This window comes from Bubalus bubalis, chromosome 1 (assembly GCF_019923935.1).
Source record: "Bubalus bubalis isolate 160015118507 breed Murrah chromosome 1, NDDB_SH_1, whole genome shotgun sequence".
NCBI classification, from domain to species: domain Eukaryota; kingdom Metazoa; phylum Chordata; class Mammalia; order Artiodactyla; family Bovidae; genus Bubalus; species Bubalus bubalis.
The window spans coordinates 162282071-162301701 of NC_059157.1; the positions used below are offsets into that span (position 1 = coordinate 162282071).

The window sequence follows — 19631 nt, forward strand, 5'->3', positions numbered from 1 at the left end:
GCCTTATTGGAAACATGAGAGCTATTTTTTTTTTTTCTAATAGACACTCTTCTGTTGATGCATCCTTTTCTATAGTCAGTTTGGCCATATTCATGGGAGAGTGGATATCATCAGAAAAGTGTGAATCTACTTTTCTAGCACTGTGGGAGCTTCCTTCTTGTGGTTATAAATATTGGCAGATATCACTCAGGCTTATTTGTACAACTTTCATAAATGAAAACAATTCATGATTTCTATATACAATAAAATATACACCCACAAATATTTATTTTGTCCCCATGAAATGCAAAGCACAGTTCTTGGCTCTGTGGGATAAACAAATAAAACAGGATATGGCCCTGAGTGCCTCTCAGGTTCTAGTTTGGCAAAATCCAGGTAAACACATACAGAGACTGGGGAAGTCCCAGATGGTACTTGGTATGTCAGATGATGTGCAAAGACAATGACTCTTAAGGGATGCCAGAGGAGAAAGGGTCCCCAACAGATAGGGTAGTCAAGGAAGGCTTCATGGAAGAAGGAGACCTTCTTCTGGACCTTGAAAAAAGGATAAGCTTTTGCAAGTCAGAGAGAGAGAGAAATACAGGGCTTCCAGAAAGGAAAAATTTCAAACCTTGAAGCAGTGTTCCTGAAACTTATCATTTGCATATCATACTTCTATGATGTATTATTATTTGCTTAACAATTTCCTTAAATCAACACACATTTGGGATTTCCCTGGCAGTCCAGTGGTTAAGACCGTGATTCCACTCCAGGGGGCAAGTGTTCTATCTGTGATGAGAGAACTAAGATCCCACATGCTCCATGGTGCAGACAAAAAAAGAAAAGAAGAAAAATTCAAAATCAATACACATTTAAATATCCTCTTCTTAAATTTAATACCCTTCAAATATTAATATGTTAATATATATGATCTAAATCATTTATTTGCTGTGCTAAAGAAAAAATGTATTAAACACATAAATGTGGAACTTTTAAAATGCTCATATCTATATCAACTAACATCAAGCCATACTTTAGGAAACACTGCCCTGAATTATATCTGATGCTTCACCCATGTCTTTAGGTTTGATTCACAGAAGCACCTGACCTTCCAACCCTGTGACTAGGTTCATCCAAGAACACATACAGCTCACATACTCAGCATCTCCCTCTGGGTTACAGCTGAAGCCACTTTCCACCTTGATATTACATTGCCCTGGGTAGAACCCTGATCCCCGATGAAACAGTGGAAACTACAACCAAGAAACAGGCTTAATGCCAAGCTGGCGTTTTCCCCTTAAACAGTCTGTTCAGCTCTGCCTTGGGCCAGCACTCTCTGGAGTTGTCACAAGTCACCACCCTAAGCCAAGCATCCCCTGGGACTCAGAACAAACAGTTTCTCTGCATCCCCACAGAGCCCATACCGAAGGATTGTCACATGTGAGGTCTGTCACTTCTTCTTTCTCCCTCATCGCTTCTCACTGGCTTCCCCTAATGGCATCGGAATTTCCCCAATCATCTCTACGGCCCCAGTCCTAGAAGCTTTCCAGGGGACAGATGGAAACACACCAGGCACATGGGACGGACAGTGACCAGACGAGCTCATCTTAGTGCTGCTCTGTGTTGGGGGGTGAAGGCAGGAAAGGCTGTGGGTCCCTGAAGCAGTCATGGTCTCTGAGTGCTGATGGTTCCTCCCATTCCGCAGGCTTCAGGAGGAGCTGGACGTCGCCACCACTCACCTACTACAACCAAATGCTGGAGGTTTCCTGTGCAGGCAGGTGGGTTGTAAGACTACCTTTTTATTTTCTTTTTAAGACTACCTTTTTATTGTAGAATCTGAATAAGGCTTTTATTTTTTCAATTAAGTATATTCTCTCCTTAAGTGAAGGGTGATAAAATTATCTTTGAAATACTAAGATTTCCCCCCGCCTTTTCACTTTTCCACTTTCCATTACTGTCCTTTCTAGCTTACCTCTGAGAGTCTGCCATCCGTGAGAGTCTAGAAATGTTAGAAAATATCTTGACAAGATCCCCCTCCCCGCCAGGAATCCCTCATAACTGAAAGGAAAGCACTATAAAAATATCTTAGTTTCATGCATCTTAAATCACAATTATAGAAACCAAAGTTTAAGAAAATATTAAGGGCCTGTGGGGAGTTATGGGGCATGGCTCAAGAAAAAAAATTTATAAACTCCTATTTTAACTCTACCAAACATTTATAACATATGTTTTTCCAGAATTATATACCGTGGGATTTCATTCTTTTCACTAAAAATGGTAATCTTTGTGATTATGAAAATAAAAATATTAAGTCCTTGTGTCAAGGTTATCTTTACACATATTTGTAAAATATGTCATCTAGGCAGTTTTGAACCTGATTTTAACTGGAAGAGCAAGTCCACACACCTTTAACGGCTGTCAGAAAGGAAAGTCTCAAGAAATATTACATGGGGTCCTGACCCGCAGTGACATCGGCTATTTGCAGTGGGGGAAGGGCACTTCAGACGATGACAGACTTTCACAGGTAAGTGTGTTCCAGTTCTCAACCACACCACCAGTGGCACTATTTGGATATTTTGTTAAGTCTCTAGATTGCATGTGTGCGTACTCAGTTGTGTCCAATTCTTTGAAACCCCATGGGCTGTAACCCGTCAAGCTCCTCTGTCCATGGGATTCTCCAGGCAAGAATACTGGAGCGGGTTGCCATTTTCTCCTCCAGGGGATCTTCCCGACCCAAGGATCAAACCCACGTCTCCTGCACTAGCAGGTGGATTCTTTACCACTAGCTCCATCTGGGAAGTCCTAATTCAAACCTGAGCTTACTTTTTCCTTTACTACTTTACTGCATGCCTCTCACATGCACATACAGACACACACAGAGATTTTTCAGGGTCTAAATGGAAATACACAAGTCTTGCTTTATATTTTGCCTTATCAATTTTTATGTATATAGAGTATAGGTGATACAAGTAATATGCAAATAGTTTTTTAAAACAATACTTGAAGTATACAAATAAAGTCCCCTAGCATCCCCACTCATCAGAAGTTGATACTGTCAGCTGACAATGAGTATCTTCCCAACCCTTTATTTATGCAAATATGAATGCATATATTGTATTATTACTCAGAGCTTTAAAAATCACTGAAAATAAAAGGGAATCTCACTTATGAAATGCCTCTCAAAACACTCTCCAGCTCTGAGGATTTATAACCTCTGACAACCAGAACGTAGACTGTGCTGTTGAAAAGCACAACCAGAGAATTGAGTAAGATGTGATTCTGCAAAAACAACCGGTAAAGAGAGTGAGGAAGCAAGTACACTCACCCAAACCACAAATCAAAGATGCTTCTGTGATATTTTCACAAAAAGTTCATCCTAAAACCTAGGGAAGGCAAGCAGGTTCTGTGAGAAGCAATGCTTGTCTGGAGCAATCCTGAAACTAACTGGGATGGAATTCAATATGATGGTGAGAAACCCTCCCAGGTTCATGGTCTATCAGCGCCAAATAGCCCCACTGCTCAGAGCCTGTCCTGTCCTTCACTCTGCTGGTTCAGGCTCAAAGTCTCTTTCACATGTACAGGACTTTACACTTTATAAGGTCTTTTTATATCTATCGCTTCATCTGGCTTTCCTCCTACTGTTGGGTCCAGCTGCTGCTGCTGCTAAGTCGCTTCAGTCGTGTCTGACTCTGTGTGACCCCATAGACAGCAGCCCACCAGGCTCCCCCATCCCTGGGATTCTCCAGGCAAGAACACTGGAGTGGGTTGCCATTTCCTTCTCCAATGCATCAAAGTGAAAAGTGAAAGTGAAGTCGCTCAGTCGTGTCTGACTCTCAGCGACCCCATGGACTGCAGCCCACAAGGCTCCTCCGTCTGTGGGATTTTCCAGGCAAGAGTACTGGAGTGGGGTGTCATTGCCTTCTCCAGCTACAACGTGTTATTCATGAAATCAGCACATCACAACACACACAAATCATGTCTGATGGTGTTGCGAGCGGGGCATCTGACTATCACAGAATGACTGCATCTTTTTTGTACAAGTGTGTATTCAAAGTTTACTAAGTATTCCTTGAGTTTGAAATATAGTCCATCATAGAAAAATGACAACAGAAACTAACATAACATTGTAAATCAACTACACTTCAGTTTGAAAAAAAGAAAAAATGAGAAGTGACAGATAAACTAAAAGTAAAACAAATGAACCCAATCCATCACCCAGGGTCAGTTCTCTCAGAAATGCTTCCTTCTCTTTCTCATATAAATATGTCCTATTCTACTTCTTCTGAACCCTGTCTTTCTCATGTAATACAAATGTCCTTATATGTCAATGAATATGTGTCCTTCGTCATATTTAATGGATGCAAACATTTCCACTATATGAAACTGAAAGACTGTACTTTGAATATGTCCTAAACAGAGAATGGATCTGTTACTACTATAAAATTCCTAATTGCTTGTCCCTGATAATTTGGGAATTCATCTTAGAACTTGATGTATATAACAACAAGGAAAACTAAGCCAAAAATAGGAGACTTATAGATTTCATTATACATAGTTTTTCAACTGCACAAGGTCACTTCACATCCTTGGTTAAGCACTCTGTATCTATTAGAACCCAGGAATAGGACAAGACTCAGTCTGGTAGGCTACACTGGGGGCAAGTTTCAAGGAGTGAGGTACAAAAACCACAACAACTTTAGTGCTTTGTCTATTATTAATAAAGTTCTTTCACAATATTATTTCACCATATCCTCACTACAAACTACAAAGATTTAAAACAGTGTTTCTCATAGTTCTGTCATCTGAGTAGGTAATTCACAAGCTTTGTCATATCTTCACACCACCTCTGTTATTATTTGCTCAATATTTTCCTTTAAATGGACTCACTTTTAAAATTTGAATCTAACCTTTGCTATAGCAGGCTTCCCTGGTAGCTCAGCTGGTAAAGAATCTTCCTGCAATGAGAGAGACCTCGGTTCGATTCCTGGGTTAGAAAGATTCCCTGGAGAAGGGAAAGGCTACCCACTCCAGTATTCTGGCCTGGAGTCCATGGGCTGCAAAGAGTGGGACACGACTGAGCGACTTTCACATACAAATATACATTTTCTATAGCAGTAATATAAGCAATAGACTTGATACACTATTTCTTTCTAACACATATTAAATAAATAGGTAACCAGTTTTAGGTCAGTTAAAGCAGTTGTTGGAGAAGACTCTTGAGAGTCCCTTAGACTGTAAGGAGATCCAACCAATCCATCCTAAAGGAAATCAGTCCTGAATATTCATTGGAAGGACTGATGGTGAAGCTGAAGCTCCAATACTTTGGCCACCTGATGTGAAGAGATGACTCATTTGAAAAGACCCTGCTGCTGGGAAAGATTGAAGGTGGGAGGAGAAGCCTGATTGAAGGGGACGACAGGGGATGAGATGGTTGGATGGCATCACCAACTCAATGGGCCTGAGTTTGATTAAACTCCAGGAGTTGGTGATGGACAGGGAGGCCTGGCGTGCTGCAGTCCATGGGGTCGCAAAGAGTCAGACACGACTGAGCGACTGAACTGAGCTGAAAGCAGTTTTAGGTTTACAGTAAAATTGAGTGGAAAGCACAAAGGTTTTCACATATTCCCTGTCCTTACACACGCATGGCTTCCACATTATCAGTATCCTCCACCAGAGTGGTACATTTGTTACAGTTGATGAACCTACACTGACATGAACTAAGTCCGTAGTTTATGTTACGGTTCACTCTTGGTGTTTATACTCTGTGGGTTTGGACAAATGTGTAATGACATGTATTCACCATTATAGCATCATACAGAGAAGTTTCACTGCCCTAAAAATCCTCTGCGCTCTGCCAAGTCAACCCTCCATCTCCCTCAATGATGGATCTTTTTCCTGTCTCCATAGTTCTGCCTTTTCCAGAGTGTTATTAATATATAGTTGGAATCATAGTATGTAGCCTTTTTGGATTGGCTTCTTTCACTATTCTTCTTTCATTATTAATATTAATAATATGCCTTTATATTTTCTCCATATATTTTCATAGCTTGATACCTCATTTCTTTACAGCACTGGATAATATTCCATTGGAATACTGTGAATAATATTTCTGTGAACAAATATTATTCCACTGATATATCATGGTTTATTTAGCCATTAACTTATAAAAGATACTTTGGTTGCTTCCACATTTTGGCAATCGTGAATAATGTTGCTATAAACATCCATGTGCAGGTTTCTGTGTGGACATAAGTTTTCAGCTCCTTTGGGTAAATATCAAGAGGGGGGCAATTGCCGGATCACATGGTAAGAGTATGTTTAGTTTTAGAAGAAGCTGCCAAACTGCCTCCCAAGGTGGCTGTAGCATTTTACATTCCCACCAGCAATGGAGGAGCGTTCCTGTTGCTCTGCATCCTTGCCAGCATTTAGTGTCGTCAGTGTTCTGGATTTCAGCCACTCTAATAGGTATCACATTGTTTATTTGCATTGCCCTGATAATAAGCATATGCTTATTTACCATCTGTCTATTGTCTTTGTTGAGACGTCTGTTACTCATAGGGAGCGTCTAAAATTATCAGTGCTCAGGTCATCCTCCAGAACAGTGTCAGCTATATGTGTGTAGGACCTGTGTGAACACACAGCAACACACTTAGAAGGCTCTTCTGTCACTGCCTTAAAATTCTTAACATTTTTTGAACAAAGGCCTCCAGTTTTTCATTTTGTACTGGACCCCACAAATAGTACGGCTGGTCCTATCCAATGACTCTGGTTTATCTGGCCTGGAGACCATCTGGTAATCAAGGCTTTTTAACCCCTCAGGTGCATCCAGAGTTAGAAATCTCTGTTCTAGAGAAAGGCTGCTTAACCTCAGCACTACTAATACTTGGAATGGATAATTCCTTGCGGTGGGGGCTGGCCTGTGCATTATGGGATATTCAGCACCATCCTGGCTTTTACTCACTAAATCCCAGTAGTACTGCCCCACCCCATGTGACAACCAAAAATATCTCCAGATATTGCCAAATGTCCCCCAGAGGACAAAACTGTCCCAACTGAATCACTGCTCTAAAAAAGGTGTGTATGGGGGAGAATCTCATTAGACTTAACTGATTAAATCCATGGTATACAGAATTAGAAAACTATCATTTCAAGTGAAATTACAACAAAGAGTATCTTCTTTCAATACTGATATTTCCTTCAAGTATGAGAAATGTTGACAGCTTTCCATTCCTTTTTACCAAGGTGATAGGGGCAAGTTTCAAACCTTAAAGTTCAACAGGCATTTGCTAAACCTTAAAATTAAACAGCAGCTTGTGACTAAGCTTCTCTGAGAAAAGGGACTGTATCAAAGGCTATGCACCCCAGCCCCAAAGAAAGTGAGATTGAGAGAAAAAGAGAGAGAGCTTCAGAGAAGCAAGAATTCATAGCAATCCAGTGCTACCATTTTCCCCGGATCACATACCTTTCAATACAAGTCAGCTCTGACCAACAGCACTGCTAAGTCATGCTCTAAAGAAAATTACCTGCAGAGCCTAAAATATCCTCCAGTAATAAAGTGGATGCTTGTTGGGACCTTAAATTCCATCAAGAGGCCAAGGTCTAAGATTTAAAAAAAAAAAAAAGCAAAAGCTTTCTTGCTGGGAAGAGGGCAAAATGTAGCCGACCTCAGGACCACCATCCAAATGCCTGCTCACAAACTGGAAGTAGGGCAAAGGATGGTGAGACACTGGGTTAGCTTTAAAATCTACATAAAAATCACATCTACAAAGCTTCCATCTTTTCAAAAAGTGACTAATGTGGCTTTTCATCTTTCCTTCTTAGAGTCAGTGTTCTCTCCCCAGGGAGATGCCTATGAATCCTGCCCTCAGTGAAAATTGCCTGAAATTGTACACTAATGGCTTGAAACCCAGAGGATGTTTATTATGTTGTCTCTGACATGCACTTGAAGTTTGGTTTCAGAACAAATGTATTAAAGAGCAAATACAGGCTGGCAGGTAGTTTTACTTGAACTGCTGAGATATATGACTCTGTTAGGCATCTACATACGTACATATAAAGTTTATTTAACCTGAAGGTGCTTTTTTATTCTTTCTATAGCAGCTCATTATATTCTGGGAAAAAAGCAATCTATAACTCACCAAATATTATCAAAATAATTTTTGTAGATAATGATTTTATATCTATAAGAATTTTATATTTTCCCATCACTCCCGAAGCTGGCAATTAAAGTATTTTTTAAAGCTCAATCACTCCTGAAGACGGTATTTTTTAAACCTCATTTAGTCATTATAGTCTAACAGCCACTTGTGCAGAGCACATACTGTGTTCTGGGCTCTCTCCAAGTCACTGGTAATGATATCTTCTTTCATTTAACCCTCATTTCCACTCAGAGTTACAACTGGTGTTAGTTCAAGTACAGGGGCTGTTGTGTGATCATTCATTCTATTTCTTTTTATTGGGAGTATAGCTGCTTTACAGTGTTGTACAATGAAGTGAAACAGTCATATGTGTACATATTTCCCCTCCCCCTTGACCTTGCCTCCCCTGCCCCCATCCCACCCCTCTAGGTCATCGCAGAGCACCAAGCTGACCTCCCTGAACTACACAGCAGCTTCCCACTAGCTGTTTGTTTCAGAGATGAGAAATCCCAGACTGAGAAAGGTGTAAGAAGGCCACCAACTAAGGAGGTGTCAGGGCCAGGATTCTGAGCCCAGATCTATATGTGTTCCAAGGCACTTTCAGCCCACTGCCTGCCATGATCATCTCTACTTGTTTCTGATAAAGTGGTAAATACAAAACATTTGTTCTGGGTAGGATATCTTTCAGAGGTGCTTCTGTAATCAATCACATCAATGTATTGACATAGACATGTATATTTGTTTTATATAAGATCTATTACAGATCCTGCCCTCAATCTCCTCAGCATCAGGGTCTTTTCCAATGAGTCAGCTCTCTGCATCAGGTGGCCAAAATAAAGCCTGGGGACAGGAGGAGAAGGGGGAGACAGAGGATGAGATGGTTGGATGGCATCATTGACTCAATGGACATGAGTTTGAGAAAACTCTGGGAGATAGTGAAGGACGGGGAAGTCTGGCATGCTGCAGTCCATGGGGTCGCAAAGAGTCGGACATGACTAAGTGACCGAACAACAAATTACAGATCATCTGATGCAGGACTACAAGTGGTTAGATAGTGGCAAAATCATGGCTCAGTCTTAGAATGCATGATGGTTGTACTCGATATCTAAAACTTTATCCACTGACTACTAGGTTAAAGCAGTGGTGAGTGTGAGTTGATTGTGATCTGCAAATACTGGTGGCACACACCCTTTCAAGTATCTGTGTGTTTGGCGGACTGTGCCTGTCACTACACGCTAGGAGGACAAGCTCAGTGGCGCTCAGAGATGCACTAACCAGAAGACTCATCTGATGGTAGTGCATACAGATATCTAATATTTCATAACCTCTATCATAAAACTTCTTGCAGCCCAGCTGTTTGCTCAAAAAAGAACCAGATGTGGTTCGAGGGCAGTTCTTTAAGCATCATTGGATTGAGGACCTCACAATCACTCCCTTCCTTTTCTGCTCTGGGGCATGGTTACTCTGCACATGGATATGCCAAATACATACAGGTATTGGTGCTAAGTGGTAAGAATCCGCCTGCTAATTCAGGAGACATAAGAGACGCAGGTTCAATCCCTGGGTCGGGAAGATCCTCTGAAGAAGGGCATGGCAACCCACTCCAGTATTCTTGTCTGGAGAATCCCAAGGACAGAGGAGCATGGTGGGCTAAATTCCACATGGTCAGAAAGAGTCAGATATGACTGAAGTGACTTAGCTCGCACATAAGCATTTTTTGGGTATTTAGGGACTCCTGCCTTGGGTGGGCATTCTAAATTGGAAGATTATATGTAAGCACTGGTAAGAGAAACCTAATATAAGAAGTTTTCTGAGTTCAAAAGAAAATCAATGTGCTGCTTGGCAGAACCTGCTGTCGCGGTGAAACCCCCTCATCCGCCACTGCATCTGTCTTCCCTAAGTGAATCTCTTCTAACTCAGTGATAAAATTGCAGAGATTGCAAAAACGCACGTCTTTCAGTCCCAATGTCACAGCCCAGTAGGTGAGATTAAAAAAACAAGAAAGGAGCTCTCATTAGATGACATGCAAGCCCCCCAGACCCCACCAGACTGACAGTTCGTGCAGCACACAGCCAGCTCCCCGCAAGAAGAGGCGCTATTTTGAAGCCTCCCATCACTTTTCTATTTGAAGATACAGGTTTGAGTGTGCGGTTCCAATACCTAAGTGAGAACATAAAATAGTTTGAGTCTAACACCATCTGGAAAACCTCAGGAGGTTCACATTATCTTCGCACCTGCCACCGAGAAGAAAAATCAACTCTGATTTTTAGAAGGAACGGAAGCCATTTAGGTCTTGCTGGAATTATTCCCCCGACAACCCTGGCAGAGCACATCACCATCTGAGTCCTACCTTCTTCCCTCTTTACATTTTTCCCTTTAAAGAGGCTGACAGGAAGAAATCCAACACGGAAAGTACCAGATGAAGCTCCACCCACCGTTCTCTACCCCTGAGTCGCTGGGGTAGCGCCCGGAAAACATGACAACACCCCTGCAAACTGGCTAAGAGAAGTTACATCAACTCGTGTTCCGGGTGGCAGAGATGAGAGCCAGACTGTGAAGAGCCACGCATGTGAGTCGTCACCAGGAATCGGCGAAGAAAGCACATTTCCACACCTTTCTCCCAATCAGATCGCCGGATGGGGGCCCTGGGACTTCCACATCAAGCTCCTTATGCAGAGGCGCATTCCAAGAGCCATTGTTCTGGAGCCGGCCTGCGCTTGTGCTCAGTCACTGTCAGGTCCAACTCCTTGCGACCCCATGGACTGTAGCTCGCCAGGTTCCTCTGTGTATGGGATTTTCCAGGCAAGAATACTGGAGTGGTTTGCCGTTTCCTCCTCTTCCCTGACTCAAGGATCGAATCAGGTCTCCTGCATTGGCAGGCGGATTCTTTACCACTTAAGCCACCACATGGACAGATGGATCCTCACTCTCTGGTGCTTAGAATTTGCCCCTTCTTCCTATCTTTGTAACTTTACCTTCAACAACACCTGCTATGGAAGGTTTGATTGCCGCATGGAAGGCTGAACTGACTGGGCTTATTACACAATGAGTGAATTTAAGGAGAAAGGTATTTTATTTATAGCACCACTCTATCACAATTTAATTTCCTTTTTACCATGGCAACATGAGGCAACATGCACAAATTCTGCATTGATGACATCTCACCAGTAAAACATACTTAGAATTCTCTTTCGTGGGGAGGTTAGCTGATAAATTGTGTCTATCCCAAAGCAATACAAATTCTTAACTGAAGATGCCAGTCAAACAGATTCCATGCTGCACTGAGGAAAGGGCTTTGATATTTGACTGGGTTCAGTTGGGAGGTGCTCAGTTTTGGTTCTGCAGGACTCCCTTTAAACCAGGCATGTTCTAAGCTGTAACCTGAGGCTCACCTCTTAGAGTTAAAACCCAAAGTGCTGTGACAGACATATTTCTCTTGACCGGAATCTCTCAGGGCAAGTGGGACTCTGCCTGCTCAGTGTAGGGTCTCTGAATGGTCACTTCGAGTGCTGGAGATTGTTATATTTATGACTCCTTCGTTTTCCTCCTACTTTAATAAGATCATGAGTAGCTTTGAGTTCAGGAGAGAAAACTGTTGCATTGTTGCATAAAATCACAACAGTGCAGTGGCCACACCTTACAGAGTATGAATCTGAGCTCCAGTTGAATTTTGCCAACGTCACAAAGATTTTGTGAAACAATATCATGTATGTCTACAGTCAATTACATCCACCCACACATCATTTACAGGAACTTTCACTGATTTAAAATCAGCCAGAATATGCATCTGGAGTTAAAATGCAGTGGCACTTTATTACAAACAGCCCTCAGTTTCCTAATTAGTTTATCCATATTTTCAAACTTAATAATTCCAAGTCCTGCGGATCGTATTTTGATTATACATAACCTTAGTACTATCGCAAGAAGGCCTAAGAAAGAGCTTATTTTATAACTAGTGAATGGTGACGACGTTCTTTGGAACGTAGGGGGTGGATTCTGGGATGTAAATACATGGGGTTGCTTCAGTGGCACATCCTCTGTGTTTTATTTCCAATGTAGCCAGTGGGCGACTTGCCCCAAGTTTGGTGTATTATACTCATGTTATACTCAGTCCAGGGAGGGCTGGTGTTGATGTGAGCAGATGAGCATGCCCACTATGAGCATGTCCAGACTGGGGTGCTGGGTCTACACCCCTTTTTTCAACTATCAGCTAAAACGTAGGTCATTTCTTTTAAACACAGTATAATTTTTCTCCAGTAGCTAAAGAGTAAAGTTTAAACACAAAAGCACCTCTGATTCACCCACTCACCCACAACTGAAGAATTTCAACTCTAGGAGAAGGAAGGGATTTGAATAGAATGATTGAGAAATCAAAATGTCAAGTTACTAGCCTTTAATACTTGGGTTGACAAAACACGCAGTCATTTTTTTCAAAACTGGATTTTCCACGCAACAGAATTTGTTCCTGAACACACAGTACAACTCTGAGGACCAAGAAGAAAAGAAACAGAATTGAATCCTTTTGTTATGGGAAGATATGCCACAGCTGAGGGTCCAGAGCTCTCTCTGGCATCGTGGGAAATGATGGGGGTTTCCATGTAGCTCACGTTAATCTCTTTACGTGTTTTTTTTTTAAGTGTTTTTTAAAAAACATTAATGAGTTTAAATGGCATTAAAAAATATGTGCTTCCCTGCCTCTTTAAACAAAATGGGAGATATCATCAAGAAAAACACTATAATCCTGATTCCCTCATGTGTTTGGACTACAAAGAGATCAAACCAGTCAATTCCAAAGGAAATCAACCCTGAATATTCATTGGAAGAACTGATCCTGAAGCTCCAATACTTTGGCCACGCAAAGAGCTGATTCATTGGAAAAGACCCTGATACTGGGAAAGATTGAGGGCAAGAGGAGAAGCCGATGACAGAGCATGATATGTTTAGGTAGTATCACTGATTCAATGGACATGAGTTTGAGCAAACTGGGAGATAGTGAAGGACAGGAAGTCTGGCGTGCTGCAATCCATGGGGTCGCAAAGAATTGGACATGACTTAGTGACTGAACAGCAACAACGAACCTCAGGGGTTACTGGAGTATGCAGGATCCTTTACTAGTGTGCCTCCCAGAGTGGTGCTTTGGTGAATCTAATTCACTGGCCTGAGAATTCAAGGCCTGGATTGCCTGGAAAAACCAGAAAACAAGCTGATTAAGACATTGAACTTAGGCTTCCCTGGTGACTCACTGGAAAGAATCCACCTGCCTATGCAGGAGATACAGGTTTGATCCTTGATCTAGAAAGATCCCACATGCCACAGAACAACTAAGCCCGTGCACCACAACTATTGAGCCTGTGCTCTAGAGTCCAGGGGCTGCAACCACTGAAGCTCATGTCCCCGATAGCCTCTGCTCCATGAGAAGCTACCGCAAAGAGAAGACAGGCACCACAACTAGACAGGAGCCCACACCTGCCGCAACTGGGGTAAAGCCCACGCAGCAACAAAAATCCAGCACAACCAAAAACAAATAATTTTTAAAAATAGTGGACATAATATTATGCGTAATATTGAACTCGTACACTCAGCTCTAAGTACAGCTTCACAATTCATCTACATGTTAACACGCAGATATGTGTATATCTGTGAGAGTGTTTGTGTGCGTTCCACTCATTTCCCAGAAGCTTTTTTCTGTATTCAAAATATCCTCTCTTTCCATATTCTAGGCTCTTTTTCCTATGAATGGTTAGGAAATGGTTAGTGCTGCCAGAATGACCACCTGCTGAATGAAATACTGTCCTATCTTGGGAACAGAAAAAAGTACACTAGTCAACAAAAAGACCAGTTCAAGTTCTCATATTCCATTCCTACACTTCTATTTCAGTCTATTTATTCTCCACCTCACTAACAAACCAAACTGAGATGGTTCCACCAGCTCCATAAGCCCACCCTCAAAATGTTTTAAAATAAAATCCATGAAGACAAAAACTGGAGCATCACCACACCATTCATAAATGCAAATTCATTCACGAGAAAGCCTTTGTTTGAAATCTTCCTCGATGCACAGTGCCCTGCCCAGTTACAAGCGCAATGCCAAGTCTCTGAGCTGCTTTAAAAAAAAATTTTTTTTAAGCCTGTATTGAATTTGTCACAATACTACTTCTGGGTTTTGTGTTTTGGTTTTTTGGCTATGAGGCATGTGGAATCTTAGTTCCCCCTTACCAGGGATCAAACCCACACCCCCTGCATTGGAAGGCAAAGTCTTAACCACCAGACCACCAGAGAAGTCCCCGAGCTGCTTTTTGATCCTTGGTGACATGTGTTCTCTCGTAGGCAGCCAAATCTAATGTTCATCTGCGTTCCTCTCTCCTCTTGCAGGTGGGCAGCATGCTGAAGACTCCCAAGTTACCTGTCTGGCTGTGCAACATCAACGGAAATTACAGTGTCCTGTTTAGCACAAACAGGCAGCTCTTATCAGACTGGAAAGTGGAGCGCCTCTTTGATCTGTACTTCTACAGTGGCCAGCCTGCACAGAAAAAACCTGCACACCTTACCATAGGTGAGCACTCCAGACCCCAGTGCTCTCAGCTTAATGTGCTCAGAGAGCTGAGGCTGTGCTGGTTTACAGCTGTGTGGATGCTTGGGCTAGTTCTGCAGGAAGATATGGAGGCCTGATCTCTAAAATGAAACCTAGGCTTCAACGTCACGGGTCTAACCTAAGCATTGTAACCTTGAGGTTCCAACTGATGAATTCTAATCCCAAAATAGAGTATCAGATGACTGATCATCCCAGAACACAGTAACTAAACTGAGAATGCATTTGTATTCAGATCAGTTCAAAAAGCATTTTTGAGACCTACTAAGCACCAGGTATGTGCCAGACACTAGGAAAGCAAGAAGGCACAGTCTTGGCAGAAGTTCCAGTGTGATCATACAAGCCATTTCATTCCAATTCCCACCATGTTTAAAAAAAAAAAAAAAAAAAACACGAGGAAAAAAGATTAACCTTATGATGTCTTTAAACACTAGCCTTTTGGACAAGGGAATAAACATGATGAAACCAGGAGCCCATATTTGCTACCAAGGCACCATGCGTGGAGCCTTGCTGATTTGGTGTCTGACTCTTTGCATTTAGTATCACAGGTCTGGCTTTAGGCAACTTTTCATTATTATGACTGCATCTAGAAGAGTATTTTAGTGACTGCTTTGTCTATGTAGCTCCTAATTCTTTTTCTTTAATTATGAGAAATTTATATTTGTGTGTATGTGTATACACATACATGTGCTTAGTCGCTCAGTCATGTCCAATTCTTTGCGACCTCATAGACTGTAGTCTGCCAGGCTCCTCTGTCCATGGGATTCTCCAGGCAAGAATACTGAAGTGAGTTGCCATGCCCTCCTTCAGGGCATCTTCCCAACCCAGGGATCGAACCCAGGTTTCCCTCATTGCAGGTGGATTCTTTACCGTCTGAGCCACCAGGCAAGCCCAATACATACATATATATATGTGTGCATGCGTGTGTGTGTGTATATATATATATATATGACCCCAGAAAAATGTATATTATATATATACACACCCATTTCATTTAGTGGGACATTGCCAATACATTCCTTAAGATAGTTATTGTTTCTACTTTTCTACTATTATTGCTTCTACTTTACTCTTTTCTTTGAGGAAAGCACTGGGATTTTTTTGTGTTTTTTTTTTTGTATTTTATTAGCTCACACACATAGCAAGCATTGTGTTCCAGGCACTGTGTTGAAAGCCTTACATACATTATTCCATTAAATCCTCCTAACAGTCATCTAAAGTAGGCACTATGATACTTATTTTACACAGAGGAAACTGAAGTGGCCAAAAAATGATTTCTAATGGATGAGGTTGAGAGATACTAAGTACCTTCCCAAAGGTCATTTGCGACAAACCTGGGCCTTGAACTCAGTTCTAGACCACCTCACGAGAATAGTTGCACTTCACCCCCAAATGCAAATGTACTCTTAGCATTGAGAAGCTCTCTCTTTTCTTATTTTTTCCTGACAACATTCGGTGATTTATTGATACACCTAACTCTATGTGTTCCATCACGGTGCAGGACCACACCATTACATGACATCAATACTGAGTTTTCAAAATCTACAACAACCCAGACTATCATGGACATGTCTTGTATGGGGCATATGTACACACCATCCACGAATCCCCATCAGCTCACTCACTTCTAGGAACACAGCTTGCTGAGCCCAACTCCTGCCCATTCATCCTATTTTCCTTCCTTCTTGGCTTCTTCTGAAATGGTATACATAGCTCAGTTCAGTTGCTCAGTAGTGTCCGACTCTTTGCGAACCCATGAATCGCAGCATGCCAGGCCTCCCTGTCCATCACCAACTTTTAGAGTTCACTCAGACTCACATCCATCGAGTCGGTGATGCCATCCAGCCATCTCATCCTCTGTTGTCCCCTTCTCCTCCTGCCCCCAATCCCTCCCAGCATCAGAGTCTTTTCCAATGAGTCAACTCTTCGCATGAGGTGGCCAAAGTACTGGAGTTTCAGCTTTAGCATCATTCCTTCCAAAGAAATCCCAGGGCTGATCTCCTTCAGAATGGACTGGTTGGATCTCCTCGCAGTCCAAGGGACTCTCAAGAGTCTTCTCCAACACCACAGTTCAAAAGCATCAATTCTTCGGCGCTCAGCCTTCTTTACAGTCCAACTCTCACACCCATACATGACCACTGGAAAAACCATAGCCTTGACTAGACGGACCTTTGTTGGCAAAGTAATGTCTCTGCTTTTCAATATACTATCAAATGCTGGGGTCTAAATATTGGCTATTCCTTCCTCAGACACTCACTCCCATCACTGGGAAAGCGTCCAACATGAAGATGAACACAGACCAGGACGACGGTTTTCCCCACTGGAGATGGTGATCAGAACCAAGTGGAGAGATGCCACCATCAATTGGAATGGATCTGTTCCCTTTTTCTAAAGAAGAAGCCAAGATGTACAATAAAGTCTGAAGCATCAGCACTGCTGCTGCTGCTGCTAAGTCGCTTCAGTCGTGTCCAACTCTGTGTGACCCCATAGACGGTAGCCCACCAGGCTCCCCCATCCCTGGGATTCTCCAGGCAAGAACACTGGAGTGGGTTGCCATTTCCTTCTCCAATGCAGGAAAGTGAGAAGTGAAAGTGAAGTCGCTCAGTCGTGCGCTATGGGGACACAAAAGCCTAACTTGGGGAAGACCATTTTATGTTCCTTATTCAGAAGCCCCACCCAAAACACCCCCATAAGCAGTATGTTTTTTCTTTTGTCTCTATGAACTCTCTGCAGTTGCTATTGGTATTGTTGGAGACACACAGAACCCTTACTTCAGGGTCTGGAAGTTGTATCCTTTATGCTCATATAAACTGGTTCCTCATTTTTATTCAAAATAAAAACTGAAGTCTCTTTCCTCCATGTTATTTCCAAATTCCTCTCTCCTCAGTGTGATTCTCCCTGGGGATTACAAAAGGAGGGAGCTAGCTTTCATTTGGGGATGAAGTCATCAGTAATAAATCATTAGATTTTTAGTTATGGCAAGAACTCAAGCCTTCTCAAAGATTTCCTGGTATGAAGAGCATTCCTTTCCAAGGTTACATTTCAAAGTGCCCACATTAGCAAGTTCTTGTCATTAAAATAGTAAATGGGATTGAAGCGGGGGCTATTCCTGGTAGGCTGGCTATTGTAGTTGGCTGTGGGTGCAAACCATCCTGTGAGCACACAGGAGACATTCTTTCCATCAGTGCTATGTTTGCTTAATTTCTTTATAAGTTGAATGTAAATAATGGGTGTGTGCTCAGTCAGGTCCAACTCTGCGACCCCATGGACTGTAGGCGGCCAGGCTCCTCTATCCATGGGATTTTCCAGGCAAGAATACTGGACTGGGTTGCCATTTCCTTCTCCAGAGAATCTTCCTGACCTAAGGATCAAACCCACGTCTCCTGCATTGGCAGATGGATTCTTCACCCTGAGTCATCTGGGAAGCCCCTGGATATAAATATACAAATGGACAAACATACACGGAGAAGCCTGATTCCTAAACGAAATAAAATTATATACAAAAGTAAAATCTCTTCTTCTGTCAGTGTTCAAAGGGGAAAACAATTCTTTTTAGAACTTGACCTTTCCCTGTTCTGTTGAATGCCTACACTTTTTCTGAAGAAATACACAGAGCAAGATACATATTCTTTCTAAAAGAAGCCCATGGGAACCATTTAGACCTTTCTCCTACCCACCCCACTGGTCTACTGACTCACAGATATAGGGTTTCTTATTCACAAGCCAAACTTTAGTTTGCAAAGAACAACTTTTCTGCACCCATTGTCCAAATTAATTTGCTAAATGCATTTTCTTTTGGCCCCAAGAACGATGTTTTAACTTAAGAAGCATGTAGAAAATGAAACTTCAAGGTGAATCATAAATTATGTCAAAAGAGAAAGCCAATTTGGCTTTGATTGCTGATTTCAGTATCCTTATCATTGATGCTTCTATTTGGGATTTTAAATACATCAGACAAATGAGTGGATCCTGATAGATTCTCAGCATATTTCTTGGTCTTAGCAATATTGTGCTTTTCCTGAGGTGCAGGCCTGTTTCGGTTTTATGAACACTGACTTATTTCTAATTAAATCTCCCTTTCGGTGTGGACTACTGGAAAACTTAGAGCCTAATGAGAACCATAGCAAGTATATCGGTCAGAAAGCTCCCAGCCACAATAAGAGAGCTCACTAAAAGTGTCTCACACGGTGAGAACATTCCTCTCTAAAAAGAATGAGCCAGTTAGGGATCCACGTGACTCTCCCAGGTCAACCGGGGTTCTCCTCCAGGCCTGAGCACAGGAGTCTCAGTGCCGGGACATAATCAGAGCTCTACAGAAGGAGAAGGGGCAGGATGCATGCGGCGTAGACTGTGGTGTGGCAGTGTTGCCTGGCAGTGTATTAGTCCTTACAAAAGGTGCTTTTTCAATTGGCCTCATATCTGAATCTACTTTCTATTTCTACTCTGTTTTTCTTTGGATTTCTTAATTGATTTACGTGTGCATGCTCAGTTTTATCCGACTCTTTAGGACTCCATGGGCTGTAGCCTGCCAGGCTCCTCTGTCCATGGGATTTTCTGGCAAGAATAGTCGAGTGGGTTGCCATTTCCCCTCCAGGGTATCCTCCTGACCCAGGGATCGAACTCGTGTCTCCTGTATTGGCAGGCAGAATCTTTACCACTGAGTCATTGGGAAATTGATTTATAATTTATGTATTTTACCATATTTTATAAGCTGTTATAATGTCTTATTATTCCTGGAACAAACTTATTAATAAGCAAAATAAGAAAGATTAAGAATATGTTTTTTATATAGTTGTATAATCATTTTGACACAGAAAGGTATTAATCACTTTGTATGTCAATGTTCAGTGAAATGAGTATTTATTTTCTTTTATAAACAATATTTTTACATTTTTGATAAGGTGGAAACATGTTTTTTTTAAGTA

General features: G+C 41.9%; 1 protein-coding gene across 1 annotated transcript in view; it reads left to right on the plus strand.

Annotated features, from left to right (window-relative positions):
* Positions 1–17440, plus strand: part of MINDY4B (MINDY family member 4B) — a 42715-nt gene extending 25275 nt beyond the window's left edge. Inside the window, exons 9-12 of the mRNA XM_044940613.2 lie at positions 1685–1757; positions 2342–2503; positions 14490–14670; positions 16956–17440. Coding sequence (XP_044796548.1) covers positions 1685–1757; positions 2342–2503; positions 14490–14670; positions 16956–17098 — 559 coding nt within the window. The 3' untranslated portion in view covers positions 17099–17440. The remainder of the gene's footprint in view (positions 1–1684; positions 1758–2341; positions 2504–14489; positions 14671–16955) is intronic.
* Positions 17441–19631: the final 2191 nt, after the last annotated feature.